Source organism: Neopsephotus bourkii, unplaced genomic scaffold (genome assembly GCF_033783945.1).
Source record: "Neopsephotus bourkii isolate Nb327-2 ecotype Australia unplaced genomic scaffold, CSIRO-AGI_Nbou_v1 NB_318, whole genome shotgun sequence".
Classification (NCBI taxonomy): Eukaryota; Metazoa; Chordata; class Aves; order Psittaciformes; family Psittacidae; genus Neopsephotus; species Neopsephotus bourkii.
In genome coordinates this window covers 9,693,328-9,718,206 of record NW_026900826.1, presented here as the reverse complement: position 1 = coordinate 9,718,206, position 24,879 = coordinate 9,693,328, and the positions used below count along the sequence as shown (strand labels likewise).

Sequence of the window (24,879 nt, the reverse complement as noted above, 5' to 3'; positions counted from 1 at the left end):
CACCCAGTAGCTGTAAGCCCTGTAAGGGCATGGTTCTTGCGACAGCACTGTATGAAAAGTAAGATTCCCAGGACACAGGCCCTTCCTTCTCACAAGGAGCCTGGGTTGCACTGGTATCTGCTGTTTTAAGTTTCATCTGTTCTTATTGCAGCTCCAAAATCACTAAAACAAAATCAACACAACTCAGTCTTTACTGTGATCAGTGTTTAATTAAATACTGATGAAAAAGCTGTACTATTTTAACGTGTGTCAGCAGCTGGTTGGAGACTTGCAATGCATAGTCCTTGGGTTCATCTGCATGCAGACCATACGAAAAGATCTCTCTTAGGAAAGATTTAAAATTTCCCAGTTTTCAGAGCCATGTAAATTTAAATGTACAGGCTAGGCTAATATATCTTTATGCTCACATAGAAGGTCTTATATGTATTTCTATCAGTGTTAATAACCAGAATTCCAGAAGCTTTCTCAAGCCATCAGTGTTTTCTTATAAGCTATGCTAAAAAAAGTGGAACATGTCAGTGTTTTGTGGCCTTTTACTATTCAACTGATTTGGGTCTAGTTTAGTCTTCAGCTAATACGCAACAGAAATAAGATTTACTAGATTTCCTCCTTATCTCTTAATGAATAGTTGGCAGTTGTCTCACTAGATGTTGTTACTTTATGGTCTTTTATATAGGTTGTTCGTTCTGAGAGCTGTATCTCTACAGTTCTCAATGCTTATCTGGTAGGATGATAGTAAGAAAGACAGCTAAGACTGGGCCCTATCAGGCTTCCTGTGTGACCTTGAGTAAATCAGTGAATGTTTGACTCCTGCTTGTTGAAACGTGAGATAAAACATTTGCTACCCAGCATAGATAGGTGTGTGCGGCCCAATTGATTATTGCTTATAGAGAACGTTGACATTCTCAGAAGGGTGGTGCTTTACAGGAACAAAACGTTATCACTCCCACATCATCGTTTACAGGAAAGACAAAAAAGGAAAGGTAAGATTGGTACAACTGATACGTTCTTCTTGAGTAGAAAAGGCATCTTCCTAAGGCAGAATTGTTGGCATAACCATTGGTATTTCTTTAATCATCAAGGAGCTCTTTTTGATAAGATGTGCAATGAAATATGGGTGTCTTGTGGATGCCACGTCCAGTGGTACAAGATGGCTCAGAACCAGACCATGAATGTATCTGGCAATCTACTCTGGTTGTAGAATCAGCAGTCTGACATTACTCAGTCTGGGGAGTTTTGGTTTCGGTAGACTAACGCAAAAGTGGTTGCTGCTAGGACCCAAGGTGGTATTTTTCTATATAGTCAGGTCTGGGTTATCACTAATGTGATTCCTCTTTGCACAGTATGGACGTGCCCTTAAAGTATTCCCTGGTAGGCAAGTCCTATGTAGTTGTTTCCTTATCTACTGTTCAAGAAAGAACAGCAATCTAGCATGGTCAAATACGTGCTTTTTTCATAGCTCCTCTTTCAGATGTCTTAAAAGCAGTTCTCAGACTAACAAAATTCACTGCAGTGTAGTATAGGTGTGATGGCCTTGAGAGGGAGCGAAGGATCCACAAAATATCCTTGAGCTGGAGGTCACCATGAGCTGTTGTGCTGTTACAATGAGAGGAAGCTACTCTTGAAAATCCCCTCCCTATTGCTCCATGTGATGTATGAAGATACGGCCTCATCTTAACATTTGCCCCAAGCTGATCTTTGACTCTTAAGTCATCAGTCCAGGAGCAGCTTTGTACAAAACCTCATGACAACAGATTACTATTACATTACACAGAGATTTGGGAATTTAGCTTTAACAGATACACCAGTCTGATCATCATGGGTGTTTTCTGAGTGAGTCAAATTATGTAATGGAATATCTCCAGCAAATAAGCTATGTGTTCCTGCCTTTTTAAATCCCTCATCCCTCCAAAAATACAGCAAAACCAGAGAGATTAAAATTACCTGCACTGAATCCAAAACTCAGTCTCCCTGTTGGTTTTTATCAAGGCTTAGAAATGTACTTTGAAAGTGTATATGGAGCCACACAGTGTAAATTTCTGTAGCTCTTTCGACTTCTCTAGAACTACCCAAGCAACAAGGCAGACACTTCTTAAAGTTCTATGGTTTTAATATTAGATTTGAGGAAGAAATGTGACCACAGAATTTCTGAATTCTTGTTCCCTTTGTAGAAAACAAGAGATTTGCCCCAAAGGGTGTTAAGTCTCAATACATAAATAAAACAAAACAAATCACATTTTCAGATTGTACCTCCAAAAGTAGAATTACAAAAGCACTGTTAAAAATAAAGCTCTCACTATTTGACTGCTGCAGAGCTAAATGAAGCAGAATGAACCTTTTGTGCAGATGCATGTACCAGTGCACCTCTATATTTTGGTGGTATCACCAAAGATGCTCTGATAAACCTGGTGAAGGACGCAACTTGGTCTGTCAAACATTGTTTGAAGGGGTGTGTTGTTTCAAAGCATTGTTATGCTTTTTGCTTCACTCTCACCTCATCATCACCATGCCAGTAAACATCCTGTGCCAAAAATGGTGCAGAAAGTCATGTGGAAATGATTTTGCTGAAACGTAAGTAGAACCAGTAAGTCATGAAACTCCTTTTCCAAATGGAAAAACCAGAAGTTCCCATACAGGAAAGGTTTCCATAAAATCCCCTGAAGTACTTTTCCTTCACTAACTGCAGTACCACTAAGTGGGGCAATATGGGTAAACATTCATGTGAAACCACAGCCTTATCGGTAATTCCAAATATGTAGCATAAAGGTTACATTAAAGTGAAAGCATCAGAGAGCACAAGCTTTTGTACAGACTGGACTGGATTAGGTTAATTCTTAGTATCTGTACAGATTGAATAAGGCAGGGATATGACACATCTTTTTTATTGGGGAAAAAAGATTACTCAGACTGAGCAACAGACAAGGTAATTACTGTGTCACTGGTGTGAACTACTGCCACTTTCAGTATTAAACTCGCAAGGAAATTACTGTACGATATCATAGACAGACACATAGAAATCATGATTCAGAGTCCACATGGAACAATACAGCCATCAAGTCCAGCATGGTTATGGCCTGCAGCTTGTGTGTTCTGGCCACAGGCACATGTTGCAATGCAGTTCAGGCAGGATAACAGGAACTGCAACAGTGCAAACAGCTCAAAAGGAGCAGTTAAGTTTATAGCTTTGACTGATACAGGGCAGCAGGATCAGTTCTTCTAGCAGGCTTTCTGCTACGGTTCCTGTCGCAAGCATAAACCAGAGCAATGCAGAAGTACACAGTTACTGGGCTGAATACAGCTGACAGTTTCCTTGTTGAGGCTGATGGTTATTTTCCAGTCCTGTTTGGTTTGTCACAGTGTGCTAAGTGGGGTTTTGGTAATCCAGTTTCCTAGTGGAGGCTCTTGGCAGAAGTGTTCCTAAAGGTCATCCCAGAACTTCATGCTTCGGATGAAAACGAAGCTCTGGACGTTCATCTTTCGGCCCGTCCTGAGTTCAGTCCCAGCAGCGTAGAGCCCTGTATTTTGGCACATCATTAAATAGTCAGAGCTCTCTTCCAAGGCCAGATCAAGAAAACGAGGTCAATCAGAGATCAAACTGGCCTCCTTGGAAAACAAGGTTGTGCCAAGAACAAGCTATCAATTTGGGATTAGCAAGCTTTCATTCCGCACAGAATTTCATTTGCAGTTGTCCCTCTGTGCAGTACAGCGCAGCAGCACAGATGGTGCAGTCTTTGTGATCTTCTGTGTTTCTCATTTGCAGCATTTGTAAATTCATTTCCCACAATATTCACCGTGCTCTAAGTTCACTGATGCCCTGCAAAATGCATAGGACAGAGTGGAAATGAGATTCCCTGCTGGTAAAGTGGAAGTCAGCTGATGGCACAGTAGGCTACTGGCCTCATAAAGCAAAAAGAAAAGCTAATGCAGAACAGTTTTTAGAAGCTCTGAAGCATTAAAATCTTGCTTCTCAGGGATGGGGGCAGAGGGGAGAAAATGGAAATGGTGGGATATACGGAAGCTTGTTCCCACCCCTAGAAATGTGACTGAAGTTCAGTTCCTATGGATGCACTAAAGATACATGATGACAGTGCATTCCAGTGAGCAGGAAGATGGAAAGTTTCTCTGCTTTTTTCTCATTGTTTTCTTGCATCATGTGGAAGGGCTTTTTACCAACATTGCTTCACCTTTTGAACAACCAGCTCTTTATCAGCTTTCGAAATGAGGTTTGCCAAGCCCTTATCAACACCTTCCTTTCAGCTACTATCACATACCTTATCTTCATAGCTCAGCTGATTGTATTTCATTAAGGTAAGGGGTAAATGAGGGGTTGATCCTATGTTCTGTTGGTGTTTCAGTCCAGGTATTTTCACCTTTTTTTCTTTTCCCATGCCCCCAAAAACCAGGAATTCAACATGTGAGGTATGTAAAAGGCAACAGGTTTTCCCTGGGTTTTTAGAGGAGTTAAGTGGAACAGCCAAAGCTTTAAAAATCATACAACAAAAACTGGGCCGTGTATTTAGTCACAGTTTCGACAGAGCGTTAACTGTCACAAACAGAAAAGCTCTGTATGCACTCCTTTAGCAATGCATCACAAGCAGTCTAAAACACTGCTCCCTACATCTTTTCAAATGTAAATCTAGACTTTGGTTGCATTACTGATTCTAACCTTTTTGAAAATGTTATTCCAATACAAGTTGGGATACAGTTATTCCAATACAAAAGGCTAGGAGGAGCTTTATTACCCATTAGCAGTATTAAACGCTAACATTCAGCACTCTACTGCAAAATGGGAATATAAAATAGAGTTCTGAGTAGAATCTGCAACTCAGAAAGTGATCGATAGTACAAGAAGTTTGCCAGGAAGTTGTATTTACATTCTATAAGCTTTCTTTGAACAGACCAGTAAGAAAACTTGCTCTGCCTCCACTGCTTTCAGCATGTTTTCCTCATTCTAATGAGTTATTGGTCAATAAGAATGTGAGCTGTGCAGTCTAAAGCCCCAGGAGTTACCTGGACTCAAGCAGCTGCATTTAACAGCAGAAGTCTGAAGAGCAGCCAGATTCCTAGAGGAATATTAGTTTATTGCAGGTTTGTCTTGTAGAAAACACTTGTAGAAAGTGTTTTCTGAATTCAGACAGGTGACCATTTGTTGTCATACTCCAGTTCTGGGGTGCAGCTTGTAGACAGCCCAGCTTTCCAGTCCCCTTGTCAAGTACAAAGCATTTAGTATACACATTCTAGTGTTTGTTTCTATAGTCAGCAATTTAATCAGCCTTAAATAACCCAGCTGCCTCTTCCACTTCTCACTTCATGGTGTTCATAAACCAAAAGCAAGAAGCAGAAAAGACCTCTCTAATTAGATCTTAGCTCTCTTGACTTTGTAGATAGTGCATCCATGTTCATGTGCCCATATACTTCCCTGCCTTTCGTTTCTGTTTTGTTGGTATAAAGAGAGGAGTCTGAAACTCCTCAAAGTGACTTTGGGGAAAGTTTGTGCTGTGGACTCAGACTTGAGAGTGGACACTGCTCTGAAGGTTTTCATGGACCACAGTAGCAATGGAGTTAATATTGTGACTTGTTACAAGGATCATTACAAAGCTCTGTTCTGCTTGATGCTGGAGAGGTCTTCACTGGAATACTGTATTCATTATAGGGTACTGCTTTTCAGGAAGACGTAATAAATGGGGAGAACCCAGAAAAGAGCAACAAGAATCGAAGAGTTAGAAATAGAGATAGGAGGAATGAGGGCTGGAATGAGGGAAAAGAAGGCAACGGGGGGGGGGGGAATTACATTTCCCAAGTGTGAAGGTGTAATGTTAAAAGATAGGAATCGGTATTTTTTAATATACCAGCTAGGAGAAGGGCCATCAGGTTAATTTGTAAAATAGGATTGAATAGCAGGAAGGAAGAGCAAGGAGAAGATAGAGAAGGACAGCTCACTTTTGGGGCATTTTTAGTAGGCTGGAAAGGCATTCCTTAGGAATGATCCAGCTGGCAGCGTATAGATCAGGCCAGTTCTGCTGGCTCAGAGGAAGAGGGAATGAGCGTCAAGGCAGTGTACGCTGCCCTAATAGCTGAACGCCTTTTGGTGCAGAGGTGCATGGCCAGTCATTTATAAATCAGAAGGAAGCATCACCACCCGCCAGAGGCCTGTCAGAGCTGCTTCTGTACCATCTGAGTGCCCTTTTCTGAAGTAAGTAGGAAAAATAGGCTGCCTAGGACTGAAATGAGAAACTAGGAATAACTGTTGAGTCCTTTTCTTTTTCTGTCAGCAAGGAGAAATCCTTTTCATGTGCTTTAAAAAAGGCCTTGTATTCACCAAATCGAGAAGTATTAGTTCTTTTAAGAACAAACACTCTATGGATTATATATTCCTAATAGAATACAATATAGTACAAAAGCTAAGGGTAAATGCTTGTTTGCACTTTTCTTACCAGCCAGTAAGCTTGACATTAAAATCAGAACTCTTTCAGAATGGGTTTCTATTTTGGATTAGGTCACTTAAGCACTTTTAAAACTAAAGGCTGGATTACAACAGCCTGAACTTTTTCTGCAGTTGGAATTTATTATTCCCATGGTTGGCTGTACAGGAAAAAGGCCATGGACTTGCAGGGCATGGAAGACTAAATTATTCCATTTTCCTTAATAGCTGTTCTCCTGCTCTGATTTGATGCATGCTGGTAGGGTCTGTATAACACTTTTCTACTCCTGCCTTCTGTGCAGTATTAAGTGTGTGATAAATCTGTGTCTCCCAGACACAATCAGCTGGCATTTTCTTTTTATGTATAATTCAAAGGTTAATGCTGTCTTTTTACTATATTTGTTTAAACTTTTGTAACCCTTGGGAGAAGGGAGGGGGGAACTTTCCATCACGAACTGACTTCACCTCTAACAGGATAAAATATGTTTGCAAATATGAATTGGCAAGAGCCACTGTCCACACAGGGCAATTCTCAGCATTTCCACAGAATTATGACTTTCCTCACTCAAGCAAAATGGACTAGAAAATGCATTTTTCACATTCACTTCTGCATGGCAGTTATAAACAGTCAGTTTAAGCCACTGTGTACGTAATATGCAGGGAAGTCTAAATGCACAGTATCAAAGACAGGAGGACAGTCACAATACTGTTACTACTTGTGTCTACTTTCATATGAGTATTTGCCAATGCACTTTTCTCATCAATAAGCAGAAGACTTGATCTCCCATTAAACTGTATTTCTTAACCCCATAAACATATAAAAAAGGAAAGTTTTGGTTTTTAGTGAGATGTATTCCTATTTTCTCTTCCTTTGAGCCTTGTGGTTGGATCATTATACCAACTGAATGCTTGGGCTCTAACCTTGCAAAGCTTACAACATACACTCAGCTTTACACACTTGAAATGATCTCCCTGAAGTCAATAGAGCTAAGGTTGACATGCAAAGTTCAACACACCTGAGTATTTGTAAGGCTGTAATGTTCATCAGTAAGTGCCTTAGAACAGAGGCCCTAATAGAGGCTGTCCAGTGACTGTTGTCAGGGGGTTGGAGCAGCCAGTTGTTAATGGCAGTGTCAACAATTACTAAGGATAATTATTATGGTGATAATGTACATATCAACAAGATATTGCTGGACAGGATCAAATACAACTCTATATGGCAAAATAAAAACATATACTTAGGATCAACGCAGTTAAGGTACCATGTTTTACTGAGCTTCTGTTCCTCATTTCAGGCAGAGCAAGTCTGCTTGCCGACAGCCTCTGCCATGCACATGTACACCCTTCATTACAGGCATGATGTGTTAGCTTGACACAGCTGCAGCTGATAGATTGCAGTTTCCAGTTACAGTGGGCGAGGAGCATGGATCCAGTCACTTAGCTCAGCTCCCAGGTGGTAACTTGTGCTGTGCTAACACAGTCCTGCAATCGTTTGATCATACCCTCAGATATTCTGTGCATGTTTGTTTGTATCTCCTGTTGCCATTGATTATTTTTACCTTGTTCAAGCTTCACACCAAGCTGCGAGAACACAAAATAGAATGGTATGGATAAACAGTAATTGTAAAGTAAGCTTCACTGTGCATTTGCCGTGTGTCAGCTGCTATTCTGACTGGGAGTGCAACCTGCCTGAACTGTATTTTCCGGTGAATAATATATGCACAGGGAGATCTGTCTGCACTTGCTCACTATCCAATGGGAAGTGTTCATGTGCCTTAAGACAGACTGCCAAGATCAGTTCAGGAAAGAACCTTTTCAGTGTTTAGGGTTACCCTGTGAATAGCCATCAACAAAGTACCTATTAAATATATAGTTAGATATATAATTTACAGATTTAAGTGTTCTGTCTGTTCTATTTTCTTCCCCCAGATTTGTAAGAGCAAAGCGAAGGAATCCCAGCAGTATTATCACAGCCTGTCTATCCGGCAGAGCCTGGCTATCAACTTTAACATCCAGCAGGACTGTGGCCATTTCCTTGCTGAAGTGCCAGTTCGTCTCCTTCCGTGGGAGGATGCTGATGCACCAGAGGTGGAAGAAGAAGAGCAGGAAGAAGAGGAGAAAGAGCCTGAGCAGAAGAACAGAGACACTCCTGCCAGTCCAGAGGCTTCACAGAAAGACAGCTCGAGCAACCAGGGGACCATCAGCAAGCCACGCAGCCGCGTTGTGGTCATCACGCGGGAAGTCCCATACTTAACAGTGGCCGACTTTGTGCGAGAATCTGCGCCCCGCCATGCAAAGAGCCCAGATTTATATGAGAGGCAGGTCTGCCTGCTCCTTCTACAGCTGTGCTTGGGCCTGGAGCACCTGAAACCCTACCATATCACACACTGTGATCTGCGCTTAGAGAATCTGCTGCTCGTTCATTCCAGACCAGGCAGCAGCCCTCTGAGCTCCGAGGCCATGGAACCCAGTCCCAACACTGCTTGCCCGGCCAGATTAATAGTGAGTAATTTCTCCCAGGCCAAGCAGAAGAGTCATATGGTGGATCCTGAAGTCCTACGGGATCAGTCCCGCCTTGCTCCAGAAATCATCACCGCAACACAGTACAAAAAGTGTGATGAGTTCCAGACTGGCATCCTCATCTACGAAATGCTGCACTTACCCAACCCCTTTGATGAGAATCCAGAGCTGAAGGAGAAGGAGTATACTCGTGCTGATCTCCCCAAGATTCCTTGCCGTTCCCTCTACTCTCAAGGGCTTCAACAACTTGCCAGCTGCCTGCTGAATCCCAACCCTTCGGAGAGGATCCTGATATCAGAAGCAAAGGGAGTCCTTCAGTGTTTGCTTTGGGGTCCACGTGAGGACTTGTTCCACGCTCTAAGTACATCTTCCAACCCCTCACGGAGAGATGCCGTGCTTCAGAACTGGCTGGATATAAAAAGGACGCTGCTGATGATCAAGTTCGCAGAGAAGTCCTTGGACAGGGACTGTGGAGTTATTCTTGAAGACTGGCTCTGTTGTCAATACCTGGCTTTTGCCACTACAGACTCACTGCACCGCATTGTGAGAATCATGCAGCAGCACTAGTTTGTAGAGCCTGTTGCTTTTCATGAAGCACCTCCCACCTCCACCCCAGCCTTCCCTCCAGCTTGCCCTAGGGCTCACACTTCATATGAGTGTTAAGAAATAGCCTAGATATCAAAGCCAGCAACTCTGAGCAAATAGGTTCTAAGTGGAGAAATTTCATCCTGTACCCAGTATGACAGAAACTTTACCTTTTTTGCCAGGCCTGTTATATGTACATGACTGCATTTGGACCAGACAGTATGTAACTTGATTAATATCTGGCTGAAAAGGAGAGCAAACTTTGATACCACTATTTCTACCACTGCAGTAAGCAAATCGCCCTCCTCTGCTGGTTAGCTTCTGTCATTTCTGTATGTAGCATTGGTTAGTGAATAGCAATGACCGTAAGCAGAGATGGATTAGTTGTGAGATGAGTGATCCACCGTGCCACAAAACACTCATTTGCTTCCGTGCCACATACCACACAAAATTTGCCCTCAGCTTGGTCAGTCCCCCCCCAGTGTGGGTAAATCCTCTTTCCTTTGGTCTCAACCAAACAGATTCTGATCTTTCTCTTATACTTTACTCCTTCTTTTGTCCCTCCCAGCTGTGGCTCCCCTGCTGACTGCAGCAAGTCTCAGTGGGCAGTAAGCACCTGTGCTCAGATCTCCTCCCTCCTGCTCTGACTCACTGCCTACCCATCTCCTTTCTAATCACAGAGCCCTGATTTCAACAGCACTGCCTTAATCAGACCGTTACCCTTAGCTTAAGACCTCTGCATTAAAAAGCAGACTATGCACACTTTGTCTATCCCATTTCCTACATGACATTCACAAGCCTGGACTGTTGATGTACTGTAGCTATAACCATGTTTATACAAGAACAATACAACACATGGTGGGCGATTGAAATTCCCCTTCCATCGCAAAAGGCACTTGAAATGGATAGGACGTACATAACCTTCTCTGACAATCACTGCTATGGATCTGGGATAAAAATAACAGCCACCTCTTCTGTTTTATTTTGGTCTGCTCTTGTCACTTGTGCCATATTGCAAAGTGGGACTGAAATTGGCTCTGCTGGTATGTTGGCAGGAGATAGAAATGTTTAGAGCTTGTCTGTGTGTAGCTAACAGGCCACATGGAGACACTTTTACTGCAGACACAGTTCTCTGCAGGGTAAAAACAAGGGGGCAAAAACACTTGTTTAATTATTGAGGGAGCTGTTAAGTTTGGCAGCCACAACTAACAGTATCGTGATCCATTTTCCCCACAGCGGTGTTTGGCTGCTTATCTCTTGTCTGTTGTAAGGAGTGTTTTCTAAGATTGCTCTAGGCAACACCCTACAAATGGAATGTTGTTAGGATAGCACAAAGAGCACTGCAGAGTTTTGGACTAGAGCAGGAATTGGGATCAGAGACTCGACCTGAAGGAGCTTTTCCCTTTGAGAGGCCACTGCTGACTTCCTTCCTTCTTACTTCCTTCCTTCTTCCTTCCTTCCCTGACCTCAGGGCTGTTTCCTCTGGAACCTCCGCAGCTGTACAGACAGTAGCTTTGCTCAGTCTTGCTAGGCTCTGAATTGCTTCCCGAAGCGCTCGGAAGAACTGATCTGGATGCAGGGGAAAAAGTGATACCCAATATTCTGACCTGGGTGATGGAAAGCAGACAGCCCTAGTTATGAGCCTGTGCTTCGCTCCTATGGATCTATGTGCAATTCTTGTATGTATTTTTTTAAAGCTGTACATTACAGTGTTCACTTTACACACCAGCCTTTACCTGATGCTAGATCTGCAGCCCCTTCCTTTACTTTTCCTGGCACATAAATGCACAGATATCCATGTGTTCTTTTTATGGATTGATGTTTCATTTTAATTGTTTAAAACTGTGAGGAACCAATTCACTTCAGCCTTGAAACAAATAGCCACTTTATACAGCATATGCATGCTTGGACCAGATACATGGAAACTGAACAAACAGTCCTGCAGGCTTAAAGTCAGCAAAACTAGCTCTGGATCCACACCGTACATCTGGAGGGGTTGAAATGTCTCTATTATTCTTCTCTGGCATCTCTCAGAGCTAAGCTGAATAGTGTGTGGAAGCCTACATCGATTGTGCTGTAGTATAGACTGTCTTTGTGACCTTTCTAAAGATTTTTTCTGTTTAAACTTCTGATGATTATTCTGTTGTTTGATTCACCTGTATCAGTGAAGGATCAGGCAAGGATAAGGATAATATATTTTAATGTGATATATATATATTTTCTTTCTCTTTTTGGCGAAAAGGTCAGGATGGTGGCGTTGATGCAGAAAAAGAAGACAGTGCATTAAAAGCCCAAGTGCAATGTATGTAGTTGAGGTACTTCCACTACATTGGGAAAGAAAGTTTCTACGCTACTGCTGAGCAGCTTGTAGAAGAACCTTTACAAAGAATCACACACATGTTCAATGCAGCCCTGCTTTATCTGAACACAGCAGAGCAATGCTCTCATAGTTTAAATACACTGAGCATGACAAGTCACTTGTGTACTATCTACTAGCTATTAGTCACAATGTGTTGAGCTACGAGTAGGGCTCCTTGTTCTTTGTGGTCTGGTTTTGTGTTTGTTTCGTAGTGTGTGTGCACATAACTTTTCACCTAACTCATGCAGGCCGTACGAGCAATTCCTGGACCACTTGCCATTGCAGTGGGCTGATTCCTTGAAGCCGGTAGGTGTTTCTGTGTTGCTGGACACGTGTTCTCAGTGTCACTTTCGTGTCAACATGCACATGCAAAGCTGAGTTTTGAATGTTTTACAACCATCCGTATTTAACGCAGCTGGTCCGAAGCCTTTGTATCTCTAGCTATCTAATTTCAGTTTGTATCTTTTTGTGATGAACCAATACTCATTTTAGCTCTGCAGTATAATCAAGCATGGATAGATGTTCACTACCAATCTCTTTCTTGTGCAGCACTGGGTAAACTTTAGCAGTTTGTAATGTTGTGTGGTTTTTTTTCTTTCAAAGAGAAGGAATGGTCAAAGTAGCCAAACCACAATCTGGCCTGAGCTATTCCTTGGCGAGCTTGAGTCTCACTTTGCAGATACTCCCATAACTGATGATTGTAACTGTGTTTGTGGTGGTTCTCCATCCTGGCAACACATAGTGCCGCATAAATATAGAAGAATGTATGCATCAAACTGATTGTAAACACATCCTAAGAATGCTACAGCATAATTGCTAAGCAAAAGGAAAAAAACCCGCTCTGTTTGTAACTGGGATCCTGTATATGGCAGGAACAAACCCCCGGCTGTGCATGTTACAACTTACTTGAATATGTGCACAGATCTTGAATTATTTGTTTTTAGCAATGTCGCACTTTCAGTTGAGCTCAAGAAATAGGAAGAGCTGCAAATCTAAGGTAACAGTATTGACTGTAAATATATATTTTTCTATTAATAAAAGCTGTCATTCAAATATTTTTAACATGAACTCTAAAGATTTTTCCAGTGGAAACTAATTTCTGGGAGAATCAAATGCTTGTTTGAAGAATTACGATGAGTGGTTTCCGATCCTATTAGAGCCATTAAAACCCTCTCTAATGTTACAGAGAGAGCACAGTGATTGGATTCACAATGTTTAGTGCCTTGTCAAGAAACTCAAATGTAGCTGGTCAGTTGGTGGAAATCTTATTCTTTTCATAATAGCCCTAGAAATAATACTGCCCACATTTAAGATGCAAAAGACTTCCACACAATTAAATGCTGTACTTTGTATGACACAGAGTTGATCTATTCAGTGAGATTTGCTTTGGCGTTTCTGTGAATGAGTTCCTTTAGGTTGCCTGTAGTACAGCATAAACCTGAACTAACAAAATCCAGGGCTTTCAAATTTGGGATCTGCACAGGGAGAACAGTAGTGGATAACGAGTCGATGGGTCCAGACTGACCACAGCATCAAAAGAAGCCTATTGCTTTGACAATCTACTGCAGAGAGCTCAGCTTCTAGGGGATGAGGAATCTGATTAGTCTGGAAGAAGCTGCGAAGGTAAGATGTGCTACTCCTGCTATAGGTAGTGGATGTGCTGCATTCCATACTCTGTGGTATGAAATGCAAGCCTCTGTTAAAACAGGAATCCTACAAAACTGCTCCTAAGATGTTATGGAAAATGGTTTTGGTTTGTATTTCTTAAATAGGAATTACTTATTCACTAATTATCTTTCAAACGGCAGATCTGATCCAGTCAGCATGCACCACCAGGTGAATATAAAGAGGATCTACTAGTGAAAACTTGTCTACACATTTTCAGGAGTGAGGAAATCCAGAATTTTATTCTGGAGTGTCTGGAATATCCAAATGCAGAAGCCAAATTTTCCTTCAATACCCAGACATGATGAAATCAATAACTCAAGCTAGGATGTGTTGCTGGCCCACAGACAAGAATGCACGCAGCAATTACAGGAGTGTTCCACCTTAAATCTTTATTGCTCCACGCACCCGGCAGCACCTACAAGGTATGAATGGATCATTCTGACACGTTAACACAGGGGAATTCCCACATGTTAGGGAGAAAAAAACGTATTATTCAATAAATCACATGTGTGGTAGGGTTCAGCGACTGGGAGAATTTACTCAGCAGCTTCACACTGTAGGTCCTTACCTTTAGCATCTACACAAGGATTTGCTGCTGCAACAAAATGTATGTTTCTCAATCCTTGCACTGACATGCCCCACCTAAATTAATTCCTTCCTTTGCAATAGCAATTGAATTGATGTGTAAATATAAATTAAATAGACCTGGATTTATTTAACTCAATTCTAACTTTTCTGAGGGATACATTGGAAACTGAATCAGACCTTTTAATGCACTTTCCTTTCCCCCTTTTCCCAGATGGGAATTAAGCTGTTCCTCTGGAGAAGTAGTACGTGACCATTACTCCCTGCATGACTGGGCCATCTATTTTACTCTGATTTTGCAGAGGTAGTGCTGGTTCTGCTAAAACTCCTGTAGGGCCTAGAGCAGAATCAGCCCCCTTCAGTCCATGCAGAGAGAGACGTGGTGATGCTGTAGTTACGCAGTGAGATAACATCAAAGAAGTGCAGAACAGAATTTCAAATACCTCTGTAAAAATACACCTGTGGAAATAATCTGTAAACAATCATCTGGATTCCAAACACTTCAAGGGAGGAATACACCAAAAATACTCTGCAAAAGAAATACTGGGGAGAACTTTCTTTAGGGTACCCTCAGCTCCAACAGGAGGAACGAGTCTTTCCCACTGCTCCGTGGCAGAGGATTTGTAGTAGATATTTGTATGGCTTGTGTTATTCACCTGGATGCAGTATTAGAAGGATGGAGATTTTGAATAAGTGTAGAATGTAACTCACCTGCTTTCCTGTAAGTCTCCTTGCACTGGTGCTCCACTCAGCATTTAGTTGGAAACCACAGAATGCTTTCAGATCAAGCAGAGTTGCCAGTGAGAAATGAAATACTCCACTTCCCTGTACATAAGCATTTTACCCTCGACAGAATTTGAAATTTGGTTTGTACTTCAGACTAGAAAGCTTAGGTTTTTTTCCATTAATCCAAGGGGAAGGTTTCAGGGATTTAGAAGAGGTTGGAACTTTTTTTATATGGAGGAAATATTTGTTCATATATATACATATATATATCTTTGTGCGTGTGGGCATGTTTTAATATATATATGTATGTATATGAATTTTTGTATCCCAAAAGTAGTCTTTGCCCCTTTTGCTTGAAAATATATATATTATATATTGTATATATAATATATATTTAAGAGTGTGTAAATTTGAATATGGTCATTTCATCAATAACACCTCTTCCAAAACGACTCGAAACTTCTGTTTCTTTGTCCTTTGGCTTGTTGGTATTGGAAGGTTTTGCAGTTGAAATTCTTGGGTTTTTTTCTTTGAACACTTGATTATGCTGAGCATTGAAGAATATGTGCTTGTTTTTAATCAAAGGGGAAAACTTATTTTTCCATTCGGGATTCAAAAAGCAATGGACTTTTCTAAATGGGATTTCTTGAATCCCTTCAGTAAGGGATTTGTTTGGGTTTGGGTTTTTTTCCATTTCAACTCCATTCTTGTGGGTAATTTGTATTTGGAATTCCTGGTTGCATTGCTTTTATCTGGTGCTTCATATCGATATTTACACATTTTTATATAAGTATATAAACTTCAAGCCTTCCTTTGTGATCAGGGGCAGTTACACTCTGGTTTGCTGTGGTACTTTGCTGTGTACTCTGTGGCATTCATGTTACTGTGTAAATAAACTAGTTTTATTACACTCAAAATCAAACCTGCAGTTGTCTCATTTTTCTCTCTTCCTAGGGAATTAGACAAAAACATATGTGTCTGAGGAAAATGCATGTGGCAAGTTCAGCAAAAGATGAATACAGCACAAGAATAGCTGGCTGGTTTGCAGTGGGGCAGATCCAACCTTTGACAAGACTGATGCTCAGCATCTCCTGCCTTGCCACCACAGTGGCCACGCATCCCAGCTGCAGGAACTGCCAGTGGCTGGGACGTTGCAGCACCTCCCGTACCTGGGGTTATCTCCCGAAGCCTCACCGTGGCTGGCACCCTTTTGGCTCCATCTGGACAAGTGGCAGCAGCAGCCCAAAAATAAGGTGGCCACCAGCAGCTGCTGTTGATTGAACCAGAGTCTTGTAAGGCCTTCTTGGAGAGAGGTGACACATTAATGAAAACAGAGGCCGTCAAATGTCCACACTGGGGCAGCCATTATCACTGAAGGAGCTGAGCCAAAGTTAGCCGTTTCCCTAGTGTGGACAGGGCTTAAATGACCTGCTGTGAAGGAATAAAATGACTCTTAAATCAAATTTTTACATGCTGTGACAAAGCAGGATGCCTCTAAGGCAGTCGTCTGCAGAGAAATTCATTGTGTCTGATCTGTTACCTTGAAGCATACAACCTGATGGAGGAGCTGTGAAAAACAGATGGGATAATATGCATCTTCCATGATCATGCAGACACACTTCAGTGGCAGTGAGATCAAACAGCTCAATTTTGTACTCGGATTTAATAGGCAGCGGTGGTGGCTGCAGATGCTGATTTATTAGCATAGAACAGATGACACCATTTCCATCAGAGCAGCGATGTGCTTCTGCACGACAGTCACACTGCTCACAAATATGCTTAAAAAACCCCAAAACAAAACCCAGCACCCTGAGGGTACTATTCTCCCCACAGCTACAGTGGATTTGCACAGGTATGTCGTCAATTAAAATGATGAGAATTAGTCTAGAGTGTTAACTACTACAGGCTTTTCACATTTATCCCATAGACGTTGCTCCAAAGCCTTTCAAAACCAGTTTAAGCTATTGTCCTCATCTTTTGTAAGAACACAAAGCTAACTGGCTCCAGAGGTGTCACTAAATGTGCAATACGTTTAACAGCCTGACAGATACTTTGGCTTTGCCAGAGTAATCCCTGTTCACTTCAACAAAGTGCCATGGACTTAGCTCAACAGTCAGATTATGCCATTTGTCAGTGGCAATCACCGCTCTGGAGGGAAAGGATATGCAAACATCGACTGAAACCTTGTCGAGACATGATAATTATACTAGTTTAAATAAAATCTGTTTGAAATTAATTTAGTTATGTCAGTGCAAAGCCTCTTGTGGGTGTCCTTAAGCAGTCACAGACTGGCATTCTCATTTCAGCTTGTGCCAGAAGCGGATGCCAGCGGAGCCAGCAGATGCCTGGTTTCGGTTGATACAACAATGCCTGTATCAGGTTTTTCACCATCTCAGAAATTCACCTTATGGTAGACAGGCCCTCAGGCTCCATGTTCTTCTGCATGAGAAACCTTTGTTCTCTAGAAAATCTCCATGCATCACTTGAGCTCTGCAGGCTGTTCCTTTCACCCAAGTTAATGAGCTTTCCATGCTGCCATATATGAATCGCTCCTCACCCAGCAGTGGTTTTAACCAGGATCAGATAGAAGCAGCCAGCTCACAAGTCAAACATTCGCCACAATCTATCCTGCAGAGAAAGGCTGTAGTTTTCTTTCAATTCTGAGCTAAGACTCAGGTCTGTGAAGAAAGGTGCTCATTAAAACTCCACGTTGGGTCTTCAGACCTACTGCACTTCACTTGCTGCTGCTGCTGCTGCTACTGCACGAGGCAGCTCTAGAGCCTGAGGCCGAGCCCATCCACTTGGAAGATGGGGGCAGGCTTCCTGCTGTCATTTCAGTGCTTTCAAATGAGCACAGAAGTCATTGTCTGGCAAACAGACACTGGGGGAGCCACTGGGAAATCAGCTTGGAGACCATGAAGCAGATCTGCATGTATCAAGTCAGAGAACTTAAAATTACAGCTATTGCATGTGCATTTTCTGTTAGCATCTCCTGCTCTCATCCCCTTGTTTTGCTGTCATTGTGTTATTTTTGTCACATTGCAGCTGGCAGAGTCAGGACATGTACAGAAGCAGACGCTGGAAGTAACTGACAGTCACTTAAGGTAAAGCCACAAAACTATCACAGCTTATACACCAAAAAGGGAAGGAATGGGAATGGGGAGGCTTTTTGTTCTTTCTGGGCATCAGCCAATAGCCCATGGTCAACAGAGACAGAAAGCTGCTTTCTCAAGCTCTTGCATGGTGGGTTAGAGGTCCTGGGATGTGTTGTGTCATTGATACCAGGCAAGGTACCTGGTACCACTCTGGGGTGGAGGAGAGTCCATAGCACCTGCGCAGCACCCTGCTGCCATTTAGAGACAGAGCAACCCCAGGGACAGCATCTGGGTGCAGCAGGGCAGAGGGCAGTTACAGATCTAGTGCCAGACGCTAGGGTTTGCCTGATTTCACTGCAGTCTTAATGGCCTAGATTAAGTGCAGTGAAAGCAAAGATTAACCTTAAAAACCATGAAATCCCTGCAGTTTATCTGTAAGAAGCAAGCTATTAACTTTGCACCTCTCTAAAGTGCAAAGAACATAGATGTTCTGCTAAAGAAAACTGAGAATTAATCAAGATAATAAAATCCTCCTGGTTCCTATGGGGGCACTAAATTCAAATCAAGTTACTGTTGGAAATGGGCTGGTAATCTGCCCATATACAGCCACTACCTCACCCAGCAAAAGAAAAGGAACATCCCGTAACCTGCTAGCTACTCGTGCAACTTCTGCTGTCCGAGGAAAGAAGTCTCCTTCCGAACTCCTACCATTTATAGTAATGGGGAAAAGGTTTATGCTTTGTCATGTAAATCCCCCAGCTCACATACCTGTGTAGGTATGGGAGTTACTGCTAACACTGTGACCACACCAGGGTGTGCTTCAGCTTCAAACAAGAAGGAGCGGCACAATGTCAGGTGATGCTGTGGGATACCACGTGACCAATCATTTAATGGCATTAGTTATAAATGTTTTAATAGCGTCTATTGCTTCATTGAAACCCAGCCCCAAGTGCCACTGACCCTTTTGCAGCAGTGAACCACTCACATCATTGCTTTGTACCATGAAGCATTTCTACCCATGTGTCTCATCTCCCTGGAGGCTTCAACTTCTCCTTCCATGTAAACTGCAGAACACAGTCCCACTCTTCACTGCCATGAGACTTTTCTTTTTGTATATTTTTGAGGTGATACAGCTTGGACTGAGGGCATCAATATCCCATTGACATGCCAGAACAGCTGAAATATCTCCAGCCCATCAGATCCCTATTTTCTTGTCCTGGGCAGACATCTCCATGCCTAGAGCTTTGACTTTGGAAAATTATGGATGTTCAGGTTAGACTCTTTAGTTTATTTTTTTATTAGGAAGCAGTCAGTGTTCATCCAACTCACCATTTCCTTTGCTGGTTTTGCTTGCTTTTTCAAATAATTCAAATCCATCTGGAGTCTTTTCCAACCTCCTGCAATTTATGCTAATCTAGAACAGATTTCACTCGGTGATTAATCACTTCTTCCTGTAAATCAGCAATCAGAAACACTGAACTAACAAGAGTTCTTGGGCACAGTTTTTGGTCTTCTCAAAAGAATTTCTACTTTCTATAGAACTTACAGGGTTAAAAGGGTTTTCTATTTCTCCACTCACCAAAAGTAAAATACAGTGTGAGTTTTGTGCTGATCCTAAGCACTTTACAAGGAGGACATAACTCCCGTGTCACAGACTCAGGAACTTATGGACAGCATGGCAAAGGACACTTCCCATCTGAGGGAAAAAGTACACAAGAATCAAGGGCTGATTCAACAGGGTTTCTACTCACATGCTATTCACCACTGACTCACAACTGTCCAGTAAGACTTGGGAGGCTTCATCCATTAACTCCATCACAGAATGATTTTTATAGAATTCTGTATTTGTTTTGTCAATGTTAATAATAGTTGCTCATATAAGAAAGTAACAAAATTATGCAGCCTCTAAGAAGAAAGGAATTCAAAGCTACACCACTGGAGTAGTAGATGAAGCTGCTCTGAAATCCATTTCAGCTCCAGTATACACTTTGATTGAGACTACGGTCCTCTGCCAGTTCACCATCCTCTTCTCTCTCCAGGTGTGTTATCAATGCCTCTGTTTGCGGGGACAACTTTGTCTTGGAGAACCTCTGCTACTCAGCCCAGCCCTATTCCTGGGCATTGCTGAGCAGCCTTTCTTATGAGAAGGTCATGGGGAAACAGCCTCATGAATATGAATAGGAATCCAGAGGTCAGCTGCCTTGGCACACCATCAGAAATGTGCTATCAGCCTGTGGGGTTCTTAAGTCCCAAATCTACTACATTATTATGCTGATGACTTCAAGCAGTCTCTACTGAAAGCTTCAAAGGCCCTTGTGTGATTAGCACATACCGTTCATGTTACTGCCAGAGGAGCTGGTCCCTTCTTAGATGGTGTATGATACCTTTCATCACCATTATCAGTGTAAAATATACCGAATGGAGCTTCAGTGACTGCTGGGAACTTAGGCAGAGAGTAATGACATATTAGAACATGTCAGGACACTCTAAACCTTCTTTTTGTTATTAGTAACTTGCAAAACAGCAAACTGTCAAGGCTCTTTTCTTCTGCTTTAGTCAAAAGGCAGATTCTTTAACAGCTTGGGGTCCCTCACACTGTGCTGGGTATCCCTCCAATACTGATGTACTGGAAAAATGCCATCTGCTGAGCAGCAGAGCACAGGCTCCATTTAGACTGATCTCTCGAGCATCAGGCGCAGCCTCAGGGGAGGCAGGTGAAAACTAACCAGTCCCAGCCTCCTCTGGAGCTCCTGGCTGACCAGAAGGGCTGTTATTACAGCAGCATTGCAAATTTGCCAAGAAGAGATAGCAGACAATAAACTACCTACTTCAGATACATTCCCAAGAGGGTGTTTGTAAGAAAATGAGAGAGATCCCCTCAAAGTAAGTCCCTGACAGCCTCTTAAGCACTGCCAGACCTGGCAGCTCTCAGTCTCCTGATAACTGGGTCCTTGTGACTGAAGGCAGCTGGGGATGATCAGAGAACTGGCCAGTGAGCCTGACTAGTGACTTCCCCACAAGCTGGTATGAAGCAGTTGCAGAGCTGTTCCCCATTGCTTTATGCACAACCTGGATTTAGCTGCACATCAGAAGTTTTCTTGCCAGCCCAGAGAAGGTTGCAGATGATGCAGCCAGAGTTCAGTGGAGCTATGCCAGCTCATACCACTAAGTATTTAACCTATAAATCCCATTAGTAAGTTTAAATAAGTCTAAGAGGAAATGATGGTAGATTTACCATAGACCTCATTCTTTTTGGAGTTCTGTCAATACTCCCTACTGGGCTGAGTCTGTCGCCCATGGCTGACACCACTGGCTGTGCATCTTGGAGGCTTGTACCAATAAAAGCCCCTAGCAGAAAAGACTTTTCCATGATAACGTCTTGAACATTATGTGTCTTTGTAAGGATCTCTTCTCTTTTCCCTCTTTGTATTTTTATTTTTTTCTCCTTTGATTCTTTTCCAAATCTTCCCTGATAGTTATTAACTAAATGCCAACACTCTGTGTAGTTTGTAATCAGATTATCTGCTAATACCTGCCTAAAGCAGTCAACGTTGATTAAAAGAAAGGATGGCCATTATGTTATTTTTAATACAAATGATTTGGGTCCTGAGGCTGACATTGAATTAAGGGAGAGAACAAATTAACGAGGGATTGAATTAAATTAGAAACATTTCATTGCAGTATTTCCTAGCTCTCCAAACTGCCAAAAGAAGACAGTGGTATGGCTGTGAATGTATGTTATCCCATGAAAAGGTATGAAGAACAGCTTGGTTTAACTGCATATGGGAAGTGAGCCTGATCATGGATAGAGCTAGGTAAGTGCTCAAAGTCTGCAGCAGTTGTGAAAGGAGCTATAATGCAGTCTCCAAAGATCCTGAGTATTAGCCAGAAGGTCACTGCTAATTTCTCATTTCAGACAATATAGGTGAGATTCCTGAAGCACTACCTGTTTCCCCACACCCTCCCACACACACATGTGGACAGGACAGCTATGACAGAGAATTAGGGACGTGGCTGCCCCCAGTACCTGCGCACAAAGCTGCATGCCACAGCCTGAATGCAGACAAATTTAACACAGTCATCCAGTTACTAAGATTGCTTTTTAATCATTTTATCTTTCTGTGCTTCCTAAAGCGTCTTAATGAGGGGTCTGACATGAAAACACTTCACTGGTTTCTAATTTAGATGCATTTATTAGTTTTAAATAGCACAGGGAATGAAGATTTCAAGCTTGCTCTTTAGAGGGAGCGATCAGGACATTGTCTGGACTGCACTGAGCACCTCGGTTTTAAAAGTGGGTCTTTCAAATCCTACTTCTTATCTTACTAATCATCAACAATCCCATTGTTATTCCTGCCCTGAACCTGATTTCAGCACAGAAGTGTTTGTGCTGCACTGTGTTTCAGTCATTTTAGTGAGATTCTAAACTGCTTTGGAGAACTGCTTTAACTGACTTCGATTGATTGTTTATTATCCCCCGATCATAAATGCTAAGTACATAGCTGAGATGGGCTTGTCTTTATTGCCATACTGTCACATAGAAATGTAGAAAATTAATTTTTTTTATGATTTCAATCAATTTCCTTTGTACTTTGATGAAGTGATTGCAGAGAAAAGATGATTCCTTCCAGTGTGGTTAAATGTGAGAGCCTGCTTCACAAAAGCAAGCAAATCAAGTGAAAAATCTTGGCATCCTGAAGTTGTGACCTAATTCTATCCTTCACTGCATTTCCTCCTCTCTCCAAAACATCGTAAGTTCAAAACAGCCGCCCTTCTACAGAACAGTTCTCTCTACTCAAATAGGTCACTACAAGAATAGAGGCCAGAACTGTACATAACTTTCTGAAACACAAACCAGCCACAGTCCTTACCCAAGCAGTGCATGGCTGGGCTCTGGAATGCTTTACATGTCTGGCAAAGGCCTTCCTTGTGGTAAATGCAGCTGTGGTTTACATCAGAGATTGACTTTTTCATTTGAGAAATGAATTAAAATTAATCAGGACAAAGGCCCAAGTTCAGTGTGCAACTCACTGGACTGCAGCCTCAGAGTATCGCCCTGCATGAGACAGATCCCTGGCATGGCAGTTTGCCTGCACAAGGAGGCTCCGTTCTGGATGGAGATGGGCATTTTACGAAGGTGCATCTTTTGTGTGTGGAGGTCTGAATGTAAATTAAGATAGCTCTGCTGAAGACCACAGAGCTATGCTGATTCAAGCCATCTCAGAACTCTGTTTATGGCACGCAGATGAAAGATATGAATGCAGCAGCTGTAACATGAGCTGAGTATGTCAGATGGTGAAACAGCATGGCTATGAGCATAGGAACCCGTGGGCAGTTTAGTGATTTAACTATAAAACCTCAGAAATTAGAAGCTCTTAAGAAAAAGGCAGCAGATCCCAGTAAAGTAATCCAACAGTGGAACCCACAGCTCCAAGGTTCAGTGGCTGGCCATCCTGCAGCCAGTTGCCTCAGCAGCTGTATCACACAAAGTGAGGTGAGCAAAGGATCTGCAACAAGCAGGGTGCCTGCTGTGAACAGAAGGCTTCACATGCCCCATGTCAGTATTGCATTGTCCCAGCGGTCTGAATTGGGATAGAATGGAAAAGGGTAAGAAATGCAACCTGACTAGACAGGCTGGCACTGCCTTCCTTACAAGGTCACTAAACTGCATCTGTTCTCAACACTGACCTGCCACTTTCCATAAGGTGTGGATAAAAGCAGATGCTTGTTACCTTCAAGAAAAGAGGAACAGGGTTCCTGTCCCTTTGTACCACTCAGGTTATTGGGAACATTAGTACTCCAACTGTCAACAAGAGAAAAAGAGAACAAAGATTTATTGGGCAAATCCAGCATGCTCAGGACTGTCCTTGTAAGTATATTTCAAAGGGGCTGTTTTATTACAGTTGGGAATCTCTAAATTCGATCTTTTGCCTCTGTCTTCACTGGGGTATATTATTTTTTTAGCAAAATTAACCAATAACAGTAGTATGGCACGTTCTCCCTATTGCTTATATATAATGTATTTCAAAAGCCTACACTTATGTACTCTGTGTCTTTCACTACAGAGAAGTTCCCAAGGGACTAAGCCAATAAAAAATGAAGGTGAAAACATGAGTTTTCAAATAATGAAATATAGATTTCATCAATGGTTAACACGGCTACTGACTTCGGTGTTTACAATGTGGTTCACCCCTTTTTGCATTAAATCTTAGCATAAAGCTATATATTAACATTCAGCAAGTTCTCTACCCTTCCAAAATATCCTCACAGCCTCCTTGCAGGCTTCACAGTTGTCATATGTCATGCCAGGTTGCTTCATCAGAAAGCAAAGGGCTTTGGACCCTGTGGGAGGAAGATTTTATACAATGCAGCATCACTGGCAAATGAGTGAGCTCTGATCCCTATCCCTCCCTTACTGCTAAAACAGATATACCTGTCTGCTTCAGCAGCACAGGTCATCAGATAAGATGCTGACACTCAACTGTTTCTCACCTCCAATCCTGACTGATTTTGTAACAGCTCAGTGCACTGTGCCAAATTAAAAGACGCTGTTCTCTAAAGAATTAAGAAAACTGTTACATGAAACAAATTAAATGAGCCTCAGTGACAGCATTTCATCCCTGCAGCATTTGTGTGACTACTGCTGGAGGAAGAACTTCATATGCTGTATCGAGACACAGACACACGATGTTTCTGCTAAGCCCATGGGCTGTTCTACTGAAACAAAGAAGATGTATTTTCTTCAGTGGTAAGGAGACTCATGTAAGTGATTCAGAGATCCACAGCTGCTGAGGTAATTGCCTGAGATGTGTGGGATATACAGGATTTATGAGTTAAAAACATGATGTTCCAGTCAATTACCTTGGGTTTAAGATGAAATAGAACTGTACTGCAATCAATGATACTATGGTGTAACACAC

The 24,879-nt window shown here is 42.2% G+C and overlaps 2 protein-coding genes across 6 annotated transcripts in view; both read left to right on the top strand.

The window, feature by feature from the left end:
- Positions 1 to 10,901, top strand: part of PEAK1 (pseudopodium enriched atypical kinase 1) — a 108,866-nt gene extending 97,965 nt beyond the window's left edge. For all 5 annotated transcript variants that reach the window (XM_061347694.1, XM_061347696.1, XM_061347697.1 and 2 more), the window contains one exon: positions 8,351 to 10,901. In XM_061347694.1, coding sequence (XP_061203678.1) covers positions 8,351 to 9,508 — 1,158 coding nt within the window. In that variant the 3' untranslated portion in view covers positions 9,509 to 10,901. The remainder of the gene's footprint in view (positions 1 to 8,350) is intronic.
- The window catches only part of LINGO1 (leucine rich repeat and Ig domain containing 1), a 443,400-nt gene extending 419,614 nt beyond the window's left edge, over positions 1 to 23,786 (top strand). The window contains exon 4 of the transcript XR_009724633.1: positions 23,776 to 23,786. The gene's annotated coding sequence lies outside the window, so the exon portion shown is untranslated. The remainder of the gene's footprint in view (positions 1 to 23,775) is intronic.
- Positions 23,787 to 24,879: the final 1,093 nt, after the last annotated feature.